General features: G+C 38.1%; 2 protein-coding genes across 2 annotated transcripts; both read right to left on the bottom strand.

Annotated features, from left to right (window-relative positions):
- Positions 1-84: 84 nt before the first annotated feature.
- On the bottom strand, positions 85-6,416 carry LOC100266280 (glycine dehydrogenase (decarboxylating), mitochondrial). Its single transcript, XM_002282235.4, has 15 exons — positions 4,892-6,416; positions 4,426-4,671; positions 4,264-4,341; positions 4,067-4,167; positions 3,793-3,988; positions 3,569-3,694; positions 3,218-3,403; positions 2,973-3,086; positions 2,457-2,609; positions 1,434-1,622; positions 1,074-1,151; positions 870-995; positions 690-788; positions 472-589; positions 85-340 (listed from the first exon to the last, which is right to left on the bottom strand). Exons 1-15 carry the CDS (start codon positions 6,122-6,124, stop codon positions 243-245), a joined length of 3,141 nt encoding a protein of 1,046 aa, XP_002282271.1. The 5' UTR covers positions 6,125-6,416; the 3' UTR covers positions 85-242.
- A 1,091-nt stretch (positions 6,417-7,507) lies between these two features.
- On the bottom strand, positions 7,508-11,827 carry LOC100243951 (protein HEAT STRESS TOLERANT DWD 1). Its single transcript, XM_002282216.5, has 12 exons — positions 11,498-11,827; positions 11,143-11,300; positions 10,977-11,055; positions 10,353-10,538; positions 10,130-10,228; positions 9,762-9,930; positions 9,540-9,646; positions 9,251-9,390; positions 9,082-9,154; positions 8,229-8,344; positions 8,003-8,120; positions 7,508-7,903 (listed from the first exon to the last, which is right to left on the bottom strand). Exons 1-12 carry the CDS (start codon positions 11,543-11,545, stop codon positions 7,772-7,774), a joined length of 1,425 nt encoding a protein of 474 aa, XP_002282252.1. The 5' UTR covers positions 11,546-11,827; the 3' UTR covers positions 7,508-7,771.
- Positions 11,828-12,139: the final 312 nt, after the last annotated feature.

Raw genomic sequence — 12,139 nt, 5'->3', positions numbered from 1 at the left:
TTTCTTTTTTCTTTTTTTTCCCCTTTTTTTTTTTTTTTTCCCTGTTCATAACTTTGTGATGACACAGTTTCAATGGATAAGCAGTGAGGAGAAAAATGAAAGCTGAACGATGATGATGGAGCTGCCATCAGTAAAAGATGTGTTACTGAAGCAGCCCCTCTGGAATGTTACATGTACAATTTGATAGGAGATCACTCCCTGTTTATGAGAAAAATGCCATATAAATGGGGAAAGTCAAAGGCCTATGCTGTAGCTGCCGCCTTCTGTTCTTCCGCTGCCTGGGATGGTGAAAGAAGGGTACAAGTGAGGTTGCGGTCACCATACACATTGTCCACACGTCCTGGTTGATAAAACAAAATTTAAAAGTAAAGTCACTATCATCAACATATACCAGCACTCATTTCAGAGATATGGACAAGCTGTGGGGAATTAGCATATTAGAACTGGAACCATTTGCAGAAGTGTGCATACCAGTTGAAGGCCAGAACTTGGCTGCTCGGAGCCAGGAAGCTGGAAAGGCTGCATATTCCCGTGAATATGGTTTTGTCCATGCATCCTGCATCAGGAGTGATTGTGGATGTGGAGCACCCTGCACACACAATTCTCAGTTAGATATCTGGAAGCCGTCCGAGAATTGAAGACGTTGTGGAACCTGTGAAGCGGTTAACAAACAATTTCATCTCTTTTACCTTGAGAACATTGTTGTTAGGATCAGCTTTCCCTTTCTCAATCTGAGCAATTTCCTCTCTGATGGATATCAGGGCATCACAAAATCTGTCTAACTCTGCCTGCAAAAAGAAGTTCAAACAATCCATTTACTTTAAACTGACAAAAAGAACGAGAAATAAAGAGAAGGTTATTATTTAAACCTTGCTTTCACTTTCAGTGGGTTCAATCATGAGTGTTCCTGGTACTGGCCAGGACATTGTTGGCCCATGGAACCCATAATCCATGAGACGTTTAGCAACATCTTCAGGCTCTATTCCAGCAGTATTCTGCAATAGTAATCATCCTCCGTTAGCCTGATTTTTTGCCTACAGCAAGCAATATAAGAAAAGTGTGGCATGAAGTACCTTGAAGCCCCTTAAATCAATTATGAATTCATGGGCAACCGTGCCATTGATGCCACGGAAAAGGATTGGGTAATGGTCCTGTAACACCCACAGTATATATAGTCAGACAAAAGCAATCTTATTCTCCCACTCCGTGAAGAAGAAAATCCTTGCAAACTTATTTTCATGTGGGAATTTTTGTCGCCTAGTAAATAGTCTGTCCATAAAAACTGTCCAGTATGTATAATTTTCCATAAATGCTATATTTTTGAAAATGAAAATTTTAGAAGGTGATCCTAGATCTTGAACAAATCCCTGTTCAAAATTTGAACGTGCGGTCCAAATAATTAGCAAAAGGATGATCAAGAATGATTTGTGGACCTCCAAGCGTTTGGCCATGTAGTTTGCTTTCAGGATCGCAATCTTTGAGGCTTCAGTGAGTCCCTTAGACCCCATCATGGCAATGTAGGTGTATGAAATCGGCAAAATAAGTGCAGAGCCCCAAGGTGCAGCAGAGATAGTACCCAGTGGCTGAGCATTTTCTGATGATGGTATGCCCCCTGTGGGAACCTTTAAGAAGTAGAGAAATTAGAATAATTTAGTCTGTGGGCTAAGCACATATTCAACAAAAGGATCAGATATACTAGCTCCTTGACAGATACAATCTTGAAAGGTTGCTGAGAGAATTTACTAATGTACAAAAGAAAAATTTATCTATCATGTTTGCCTGCATTAAGGAGTGACAAACGAAGAAGCAATTACATTTTTGCAGTGAGATTATTCCTAATATCCCAAAAATATTTGTCTTTTCCCTGTTTAATAGGTTGAAAATGACAAATCCAACAACAAAAAAAAAAAAAAATACTGACCTGCACTTCATCAAGAACAAAAAGAGGAAGAGGAAAAACAATTAGCAAGTAACAGGTCTATGACAGGTGATTTAAGGCACATAGCCAACAATCCAATGCAATTATAGCCCAGGGCATCAAATGATACTCAAGAAGAAAAGAATGTCCTAGTGGTAATTCCCACCCATCCATCTAAACCCGGACTTTGTAGAAGAATGGGATTGGAATATTTACCTCTGGTGTTTGGAATAGAATGCCATATATACAGTTTACAATCAAATGCAGAGTGAACATCTGATGAAACCATGGAGGCAGCAACTTTACCAAAACAAAATAAGCAGTATCCAGATGCTTATATATGCAAGGGATGCATGCAATATCAGATAAAGAGGAGATAGAATCATCATTAAAAATTTCAAGTTTGAAGTTTAAACCATCAAAATCAATTTAGAGTCCATTTCTCTGAAGGTGAGTTTAGTGCATATGTGGGAGAAGCATTTGATACAAATTCATCCCAAATGAGCAGAGTTTGGTTTATATGAAAAGTTTGTATTACCACAGGATGTGCTGGTAGAAATGGTGCCAAGTGTTTCTTCACACCAATGGGACCCATGCCTGGACCACCTCCACCATGGGGAATGCAAAATGTCTTATGAAGATTAAGATGGCAGACATCTGCTCCAATCCAACCTGGGCTTGTCAAACCAACCTGTAATGACAACAAATAATGTCAGTGTTAAAAATAAAGTTACAGGAAAAATGAGCAAAAATATGGTGATACACAGCAGAAATTGATACTCTGTATAATGCTTAAATTTCAGTGAAGCAAGGAACAGAATTTAAAATCTATTTTTAGAGAAGATTTACTGATAAGAACGTGGAACTTTGTGACAATAGAAAAACAATAACTGAAAGCAGAAGTAATCTATGTTGACCTATTTTTTTTTTTTGATAGGTAAAAGCACAAAGATATATTAGAAGTAATCTATGTTGACCTATTAGCCCCACCCATTAGACTTCATTGTTAATTGCAGCATATAACATGAAATAACTCTGAGGAGGAAAAATAAACCTGTGCATTCATGTTAGCTCCATCCATGTAAACTTGACCCCCATTCTCATGAATTATCTTGCATATCTCATCAATACCTTCCTCGTAGACACCGTGGGTCGAAGGATAAGTGACCTGGCCATGGAGTCAGAATTTTTCAATAATTATACATTTAACTGATCTGCCATAGTGAGTTTCTTGTTATTTCTCCCTTTTCTAATCAAATGAAATCACCACTAGCAATTAAGCATTCAAGATATCCATACCATAAGAGCAGATAGATTGTCCCTATTTGCTTCAGCTGCCTTTCTTAACTCCTTGATGTTGATGTTGCCTTTGGCATCAGTTCCAACAGCAACAATTTTCATTCCACACATTGCTGCACTGGCAGGGTTGGTCCCGTGTGCAGAGACAGGTATAATGCACACGTTGCGGTGATGATCTCCTCTAGCCTGCAGTTTTTTGTTCAAAAAGGTAGACCGATGCCATCAGGTTGAGAATAAAAATTATGACAAAAAATAATAATAATAACAGAAAGCATTGTAAGGAGAGGGAAATGGGGAAGTAGTCATATCAGAAGATAAAATTATTTACAAATATGAAAAGAATCAGTCTACCAGATGGTAAGCACGGATAACCATTAGCCCAGCATACTCCCCTGCAGCACCAGCATTAGGTTGCAGAGAGAACGAGTCGAATCCAGTGATGGTACACAATAGTTCACCCAAATCATTGAACATCTCCTAAGAAAATGAAAATTTATGAGTGAATGGGTGAAGTCTGACCTTGGATTACTCTTATATGTGGATATAGAATCAGAATTTCAAGAAATTTAAGTTACCTGATACCCCTGGGCTTGGTCAATAGGAGCAAAAGGGTGGATGTTAGCAAAGCTAGGCCAAGTCACTGGCATCATCTCAGTTGTTGCATTCAATTTCATAGTACAAGATCCCAGAGGAATCATACTGTGGCATAAAGAGAGATCCTTCGCTTGCAATCTATGAATGTATCTGAGTAGCTCATGCTCCGTGTGGTACCTAATACAAGAAAATATGTCAGGGTAACAGTAAGTGAAAAACCACCAATGCTTTGAATTGAAAGGGACGGGCCTTTACGAGTTGAAGATTGGATGAGTCAAATATGAACTTTCTCTTACAAGCCCAGGTGGGATCATGGTATCAACCTCTGGTGCAAGAGATGCAGCGGTGAAGGTCACCTAAAAAATGGCAATAAAAACAGTTACAAAATTGAACTGGCATACAATGTAAAGAATCTCAAACATTTTCAGAAAGGGAGGGATATTGATTCTCACTGGCTTGCCACAAGAGAACACTTTGAAAAGCTTGTCCACATCCTCTAATGTTGTTGTCTCATCAAAAGAAACAGTTATCTGACAGGTCCAAATTCGAATCATATTTGACATATAGAAGAATAATAATTTACCAAACAAAATCAATCACTACAACAGACTCACAGTATTTGAGTCCAAAATCCGCAAATTCATTTCCTTCTTGTAAGCAGCATCAGCAATCGCCCTTGAATCAGAACACTTGATCTTCACAGTGTCAAAGAAGGGAATTCCCTGAGGATCCACTGTGCCAAGCTTCTTCAAACCATAAGCAAAAGTTGCTGCTAGACCATGGACCCTTTGTGCAATTGTCTTAAGGCCTTCTGGTCCATGATAAACCGCATACATAGCAGACATGTTTGCAAGCAATGCCTACAAATCAACAAAAGGCAGTTCTTCAAACAAAAGCATACCACAAAAGCTAACTCTGAAATTCCATTTCTTTACAAGGAAAACAAAGAATCTGAAAATAAGTCACAAGATTTGTTAGATGAGAAGTAACGTCTTTAGCTAGATCATTAAGGATGAACTAGGCAATTAAATTTGACCTATGAACCTGATATAAAGAAATTAAGGAAGCAACATAACAAACCTGAGCAGTGCAGATATTGCTGGTGGCTTTGTCCCTTCGGATATGTTGCTCCCTTGTCTGCATTGCCATTCGCAGAGCAGGCTTTCCACTCGAATCAACGCTGACGCCAATAATTCTTCCTGGCATCATCCTTTTGTACTCTTGGGAAGTAGCCAAGAATGCTGCATGAGGGCCCCCATACCCCATTGGAACACCAAACCTCTGAGCTGAGCCTACAACAATATCTGCCCCCAATTCACCTGGAGGCTTTAAAATTGTCAATGCTAAAAGATCCGATGCCATCACAACCTTAACCCCATTAGCATGTGCCTTCTTTATGAATTCCCCATAATCCAAAACCTCACCCTCAGTACCTGGATACTGAACCAGAACCCCACAAACATCACCAGATTTATAATCAAAATCTTTAAGATCCAAAGTAACTACTTTAAGACCAAACCCATCAGCTCTAGTCTTGCAAACATCAATTGTCTGAGGATGGCAGTTGTTGGCAATAAGAAATGTCTTCTTCATCCCTTTCTGGATGTTATTACACATGGCCATTGCCTCAGCTGCCGCTGTCCCCTCATCAAGTAAAGAAGCATTAGACATGGGTAACCCAGTAAGATCTGAAACCATGGTCTGATAATTGAGCAAAGACTCAAGCCTCCCTTGCGATATCTCAGCTTGATAAGGCGTGTACTGAGTATACCAACCCGGGTTTTCCATAATGTTCCTCAAGATCACATGAGGCACAAGAGTTCCATAATAACCCATCCCTATAAAAGACTTGTAGACCTTATTCTTTGCTGCCAATTGGTTCATGTGCTCAATCATCTGGCTCTCCGTGAGCCCCTCATCCAACTTCGAAAATTTCATTGACCCAATCCGGATCGATTTGGGGACAGTGGCATCAATAAGAGCATCAAGACTCGAAAACCCACAAGTTTCAGCCATACTGGATTCTTCCTGTGGGGTTGCAGAGTTATGACGACGAGGGAAGGTGTCACTGGGCCTCAGCGACTCAACCGATATCGATCTGAGCTGCGACCCGACACCAGACCCAGTTGCATTTCTCACATTCGATCCCAATATCAAATGGGATCTCAACAGAGACATAGAAGAGACAGACCTGAAACTCGAAGAAGAGTCTACCAATGCAGGGGAAGAAGATGAGATGTGGAGATGCCGCTTCGACTCGGCCACGACCCGCCTGAGGATCGCCCTGTTCGCGAGCCGCCGAGCTCGTTCCATATCCAGAAAAGCAGAGGAATGCGATGAATCAAAAGAAATAAGAGAAAGATGAAGATTTCGCCCTTTTTATTGCATGGAAAATGGGGTTGGTGAAATGATTTTCTGGGCAAGGAGAGAAATTTTCGAATGGACTACCAAGATTCTCCGTTCTCTGTATACAAAGATTCTCCGTTTTCTCTGACGTGTCCCATTTAGTAGAACGTAGTGGTAGGTATACTAAGAGAAAAACCAATCATAATGCGCCACGTGTACGTTTAAAGTAACATCGCTTTACATAGTTACTCAGAATTTTTCCGTAAATTCTCAGAATTTTCTTTTAAAAAAAGGAATGTGATAAGACGATTTATGGATGCACAGACATTTGATGCTTTCAAGGTAGGTTGTACCAGAATTGTCGTATGCCTACGACACACATTTAACCCTTTCTATTATTAGAACATGTTTAGGAATATATCTTCACTTCTTTCTTTCTTACCTCTTTCTTCTTCTTCTTTCTTTTTTCTTTTTCTTTTTTTAATTTTATTTTATTTAAAGATTTATAAAATAAAAATAATTACATAAAGAAATGTTCTGTAAAAAAGTTTAATAAAAATAAAAACAAAAAATATATTTAAATAGATTCCAGAGGTGATATTTTATAATGAAAATATGATCTTAATAAATAACATATGATCTAGGTCTTGAGTTTGAATTCTGTCATGAAAATTTCTTAATTATAAAAAATAATAATAATATAACTAGTATTTTAAAAATAATATTAAATTTGATTAATTATTCTCGAATTAAAATTCCATGAAATTAATTATTTTTTAACTTATAACTTTTATTTTATCAAAGTTAAATTTTATAAAATACCTTGAGATTTTGGTGGCTTACCGCACCCACAGCCCGGGCCACGTGAGGGACAGCCTTTAACCTACTGAAATTGTACCGTCATTTTCAGTGACATGCGCCGAATGTCTAGATACACGCATCCTCGAGAGGAGTAGAAAATTAAGAGGCATGGAATTCCCGTGGTAGCGAGAAAATGTCGGCACGTTGCTCCCATCCATCCAACCCCTAGTTTGGCACATATTTAGATTTAGATTACCTAATGTCGTTGGATGAGTCGTCTATTAATTATGGTTGGAAAAAAAGTAGAGTAGATTCCAAGTATCTTTGGGTGTCACTTTTGAGTATATTCCACTGTAGACTTGTCTTAGTGGTCATACACCACCCACCTTTCACCAACTCTACCCAACTTTTTCTAAGTGGAATCTTATTCAGACTCCGTTTACTCTGTTCTTCCTTTGGAGGAGACTAATCCAAGATTCCAATATCATAAATAAAATTATTTCCCTTGAGAAAAAGCAGAATACGAAACCATTTGATGCCACCCAAGAGTTCTTCAAAATTTCATCACACATTCACACAAGTTAACCAACTCATACAACTCAAAACTGAAAATATATCAAGGGGGGTAAAAAATACAAAATTGATGCAACTTGTGATCATGTATAACTTTATGGGGCAACAGGGTTAGTTCCCTGTGATTCAAAATAGCTTCAGGGTGTAGGCATCAAATCAGTACCTGCTGATGCCACTCAAGAATACATATGTGGGATGTGTGTCCAGTGCAAGAGGTATTCTGCTGGAGACGACCACCGATCAAGCATTACCTGAGGGGAGGACATTTTGGATGTTTGAAGGCATCAGGACATTGAAGCCATCTGCTGCAGTGGATATGATCATTCCCGGGATCTGAGAATGCCAGTGGAGTTCTTTCAAGTCTTTTTGTCCCTGTTTATGGTACCAAATATGAGTGTATGGAAGAAATGAATGAAAACTAATTGTTAGGGTTTGGTGTTCCAAGAACAAGAGAATTTGAGAGGAAATAACCTGATGAACAAAGAGAAGTTGTGGTGGTAAATCTTCGGGGGCATTTACTTGCTCCTTTGTCTGGGCTCTGAACTCAGCCTCCTCTTCCTCATCTTTTTCTAAAGAGAGGTCCCATATTCTGGTAATTGAAAAAAAAAATGGTTGAACTAAAAACAAAGATATAATATAACTATAAAACGTCTATCTGGGTGTGGCTTTCATATTTTGGCTGTTAAATTTTCCTTACGTCAGTTGATTGTCGGATGAAGAAACTGCCAATGTGGAGGCTTCATGTGGGCTCCATTCAATGGATGTAATGGGGTGTTTATGATATTCAAAATGTGCTACCACAGAATCTCCATCCTGCCCAAAAAAGAGCATAAAACAGAATCACATCATCAATGAAAAGAAGCCTGATTCATCCCCATAATGAGACCTCCAACTCATCCTCCACTGTTAGTAAAATAATCTGTTGTATCACATGCTTAACACAATACTACTACTCTATTTTCAGAGAATTCAAACAAGGGAAGTGGGGTGAGGAGGAGGCAGGGAGGAGGGCGATTTCACAAAGATTAGGAGGGCGATTTCACAAAGATTACTACCAACACTACTTGTACCTAAAATACATATCTACCTAAATATATCTGTGTTAACAAAGTTCCTCACACTGTTACTGTTAGAAAGTTTCCTTGTGTTGAAGATCAAAAAGAAAAGACATAAGCCTTTGATGTAAATTGTAGATGCTTAGTAGAAATCAAGATGGGAGAAGTCAAGCATTAGGAGGATAAAGGATATGTAATCAGAAAACAGGTACACATAAGCAGAAGCCAGGTGTTTCATGACTCAATATAAAAAACAAAAATTCCACCAGAATAATATCCCTATAATCAATCCAAATATTGTTGTGCAGCAAACATGGATTTCAAGTACATGGGAGTGAAAAATAGAAATTGGGCTTGCACAAAAGGGCAACTATAGATTAACAAAGTGATAATAAAAAAAGGCCATTCTTTGCTTAGATTTACCGGGATAGGTCAAATCCATTGCAAAAGCAGAATATTAATATTCACTTTAAAATATTCTCAGAAAATGCATACCTTGAGCAACCTAAGATCACGAATAGAAAATGTCCCATCATCACTTCCAGAGGCCAGCATACAGCTAGCCAGCCTAATAGGAATCAGGAATGACCAAGTAAGGTCACTGCATATAGCATGAGGCACAGAAAAGTACTGCAATCAAGGAGCAATATTAAGGTTTAAGCACCTGTTCCATGACAAAACATTGACATCTGCATTATGTGCTTTAAAGGAAGCTGCTGGTGACCTTCCTAGACGTGTATCCCATATTGCAATATTCCCATCCACAGAACAAGAGGCAAACACATGAACTTCTGTAGGGCTCCACTGCATTGGTAAATATTTTGGGGGGGGAGAAGAATTGCTTAGAAGATTAAACATTTTAAGAAAGCCACCCATATAGGAACATAAGATCAGACTCTAAATACTCAAAATTCAAACAGATACAACTATTGCTTCACCAATTAGATACATACTTGTAGATCTTCCACGCTAGCAGTATGTCCAATAAATGGATTTGTATCAACTTTCCATGTTGCATCTGATGTAGGCTCCCATAAATAAATACAGTTCTTGCAGTCCCCTTTGGAAAGAAACACCATTATCAAAACACTGGTCTATTTTGATAACGGAAAGTTACAGATACTTCAGAAAGAACTCAACTCAATAAATAAGTGAAAAATACTACATGATAGTACCAGTTACAAGCTTTCCAGGGACAACAGGGCTCCAGTCAATAGCATAGCCTTCGTCCTTGTGCCCACCAAACTTAACTAATGGAGCTTGATTAATAGCAGGAGTAGATCCCTGGTTAGCATCTGTTTCAGATTCTGCTAAAGCATTCAGATGAGAGCTGAAGTCCCACACCTACGTAGAGGTATGGGATATTAGAAATGTGATATTAGAAAGTCTTTAGCAGTACACAACTACAAAGAGGCCATATATTAAACTCAATATTAACAGACTCTAGTGCCAGAACCTCTAAATAACATGGACAAAAAATAATATCAGAGAACAAATATGAATATGAAGAAAAATCCTTTCATTCAACTGATATGAGTCTGACCTGCACATGACCAGTATCTGCCCAAGATGCACATATGTGGGGGTTTTGCGTCATGGCTCGAATGCGATTAACACATCCCTCATGGGCCACTTTGCGCATCTGTAGGCACATACAACAATAGCAAACACATTAGGTAGAGAAGAAGATAAAACTGATAAAGGTGTATCACAATAATGATTATGCTAGCAACTATACAGATAAAATTAGAAAAGCAAAAAGGTACCTGCAAAATTGGTGTCCCAGATCCTCCATCCTCCTCATTTTCACTATCTTCATCACTGTCACTGCCATCACCATCCATATCAGAATCATCGCCGGTACTTTTGGTGGTAGGCACCAGCTCACGTTTCTTCCCAGAAATGTTAGATAGTTTAAATATTCCAATGGAGTTCCAAGATGCTTTCTCGGCCTGCAAAACAAGAACCATGATATCAATATACAGAAAATAAAATTCTGACCCAGAAGAGATTAATGGATATTCTGATCATTAATGACAATAGACAGTTCCTAGAAAGGGTGGAAACCAGCAAACCCGAAGTTATGGAGTTGTTTTATTTCACTGAATACAGGATTCGAGTAATGATGATGTGATAAAAAACACAAGACACCAAATGGTTATCAAAATAACATCAAGAACACCATAAACAATACTCCTAGTCACTCAGTCTCCTATGTTAACACCAATCACACATTTAATGCCCATCCTAATTTGACAATTCGTCATCATATTCATGAGGCAAATTTTTGTTCTATGCCTTCTTCAGAAGGAAAAATTTCCATGAAAATGAAGATTATGCTTTTAAGGTTTTTTTTTCTTTTTACAAACCCCACCGAAAAACTCCCTCACCTGAGTGCCTGCGACAAAATAAGCAGTGTGGGGAAATTCAGAGCGCACCAGTCCCAAGGAATCGCGCACAATATCAAAGCTGTAAAGGGAAAAGGAAATTAAATTATGAAAAAAAAAAAAAAAAAACAATCAAATTAAATACGGAATAATGTAGTCCATGTGACACCTCAAACAAGGCCATCCAACATGAAAGGCGTGAAGAGAATTGTAGGCAGAGGGGTCACACTGAAGCTCTTCTCCTTCCTCCAACTTGTCCACTCCAGGCTGCCATACCTTGGTTGGCAAGGAGGGCACTGAAGACGAACCCTCGCCTTTCTTTGATCCCTATACCAAAACGATTGCATCAAAAGATTCAAAACCCTAATTAGCAAAAACACAGATTGGATAGCATTTCGAAAACACTTCTCTTGCTTTTAAAAGCTAACATTTTTTCAACTAATTATAGGGAAAAAAAACCCGAAAAAAAAAACTTCCAAAATAAAAATTCAGATTAGAAATGTAAATAAGAGAAAAGATTGAACCTTGTTCTTTCTTTTGGCCTTCTTAGGGTTTTTGATACTGCGAACCATTTTTGGCGCTGAGACTCTGGAAGGAGTATTTTGCTAGGGTTAGGGTTTTATACGCTTCACCCGCCTAAAGCTAAAACCCTTCGGGTGGGCCATTTGTGAAAATTAAATAAATTCAATAAACTGAAGCGATATTTAGCGATTAACCCCTAAAAATTATACAATTAACCCAATTTTATGGGATATGTTATTACAGAGGGTATAAATTAATAGTATTTTCAGTTTGGCCCTTCCACCCTCATTGAGGACGACCGAAAGGAAGATCCAAATTTGAGGGTAACAAATATTATGGAAAATAAGGAAAATTATAAGCTATATTTGTCTTCGGGATATTATTGTCTGGGGAAATGAAAAAAAAAATTGTTAAAAAATAAATAAATTTATTATATTTAATTTTAGGGTTTAATACATTTTAAACCTTCGAACTTATCCCATATTTTACATATTACCTCTTAGGTTTAAAATCTTAGTTTTAATGAACAAAAATATCACTTGTTGTACACGTAATTGACGAATTAAAAATAGATTTATAAATTTTTAAATTTAAAAAGCCCATGATGTGATATGAATTTTTTTATGTTAGGTCTCGATGTTTGG

This window comes from Vitis vinifera, chromosome 11 (genome assembly GCF_030704535.1).
Source record: "Vitis vinifera cultivar Pinot Noir 40024 chromosome 11, ASM3070453v1".
NCBI classification, from domain to species: Eukaryota; Viridiplantae; Streptophyta; class Magnoliopsida; order Vitales; family Vitaceae; genus Vitis; species Vitis vinifera.
This window is presented reverse-complemented; position numbering and strand designations above follow the sequence as displayed.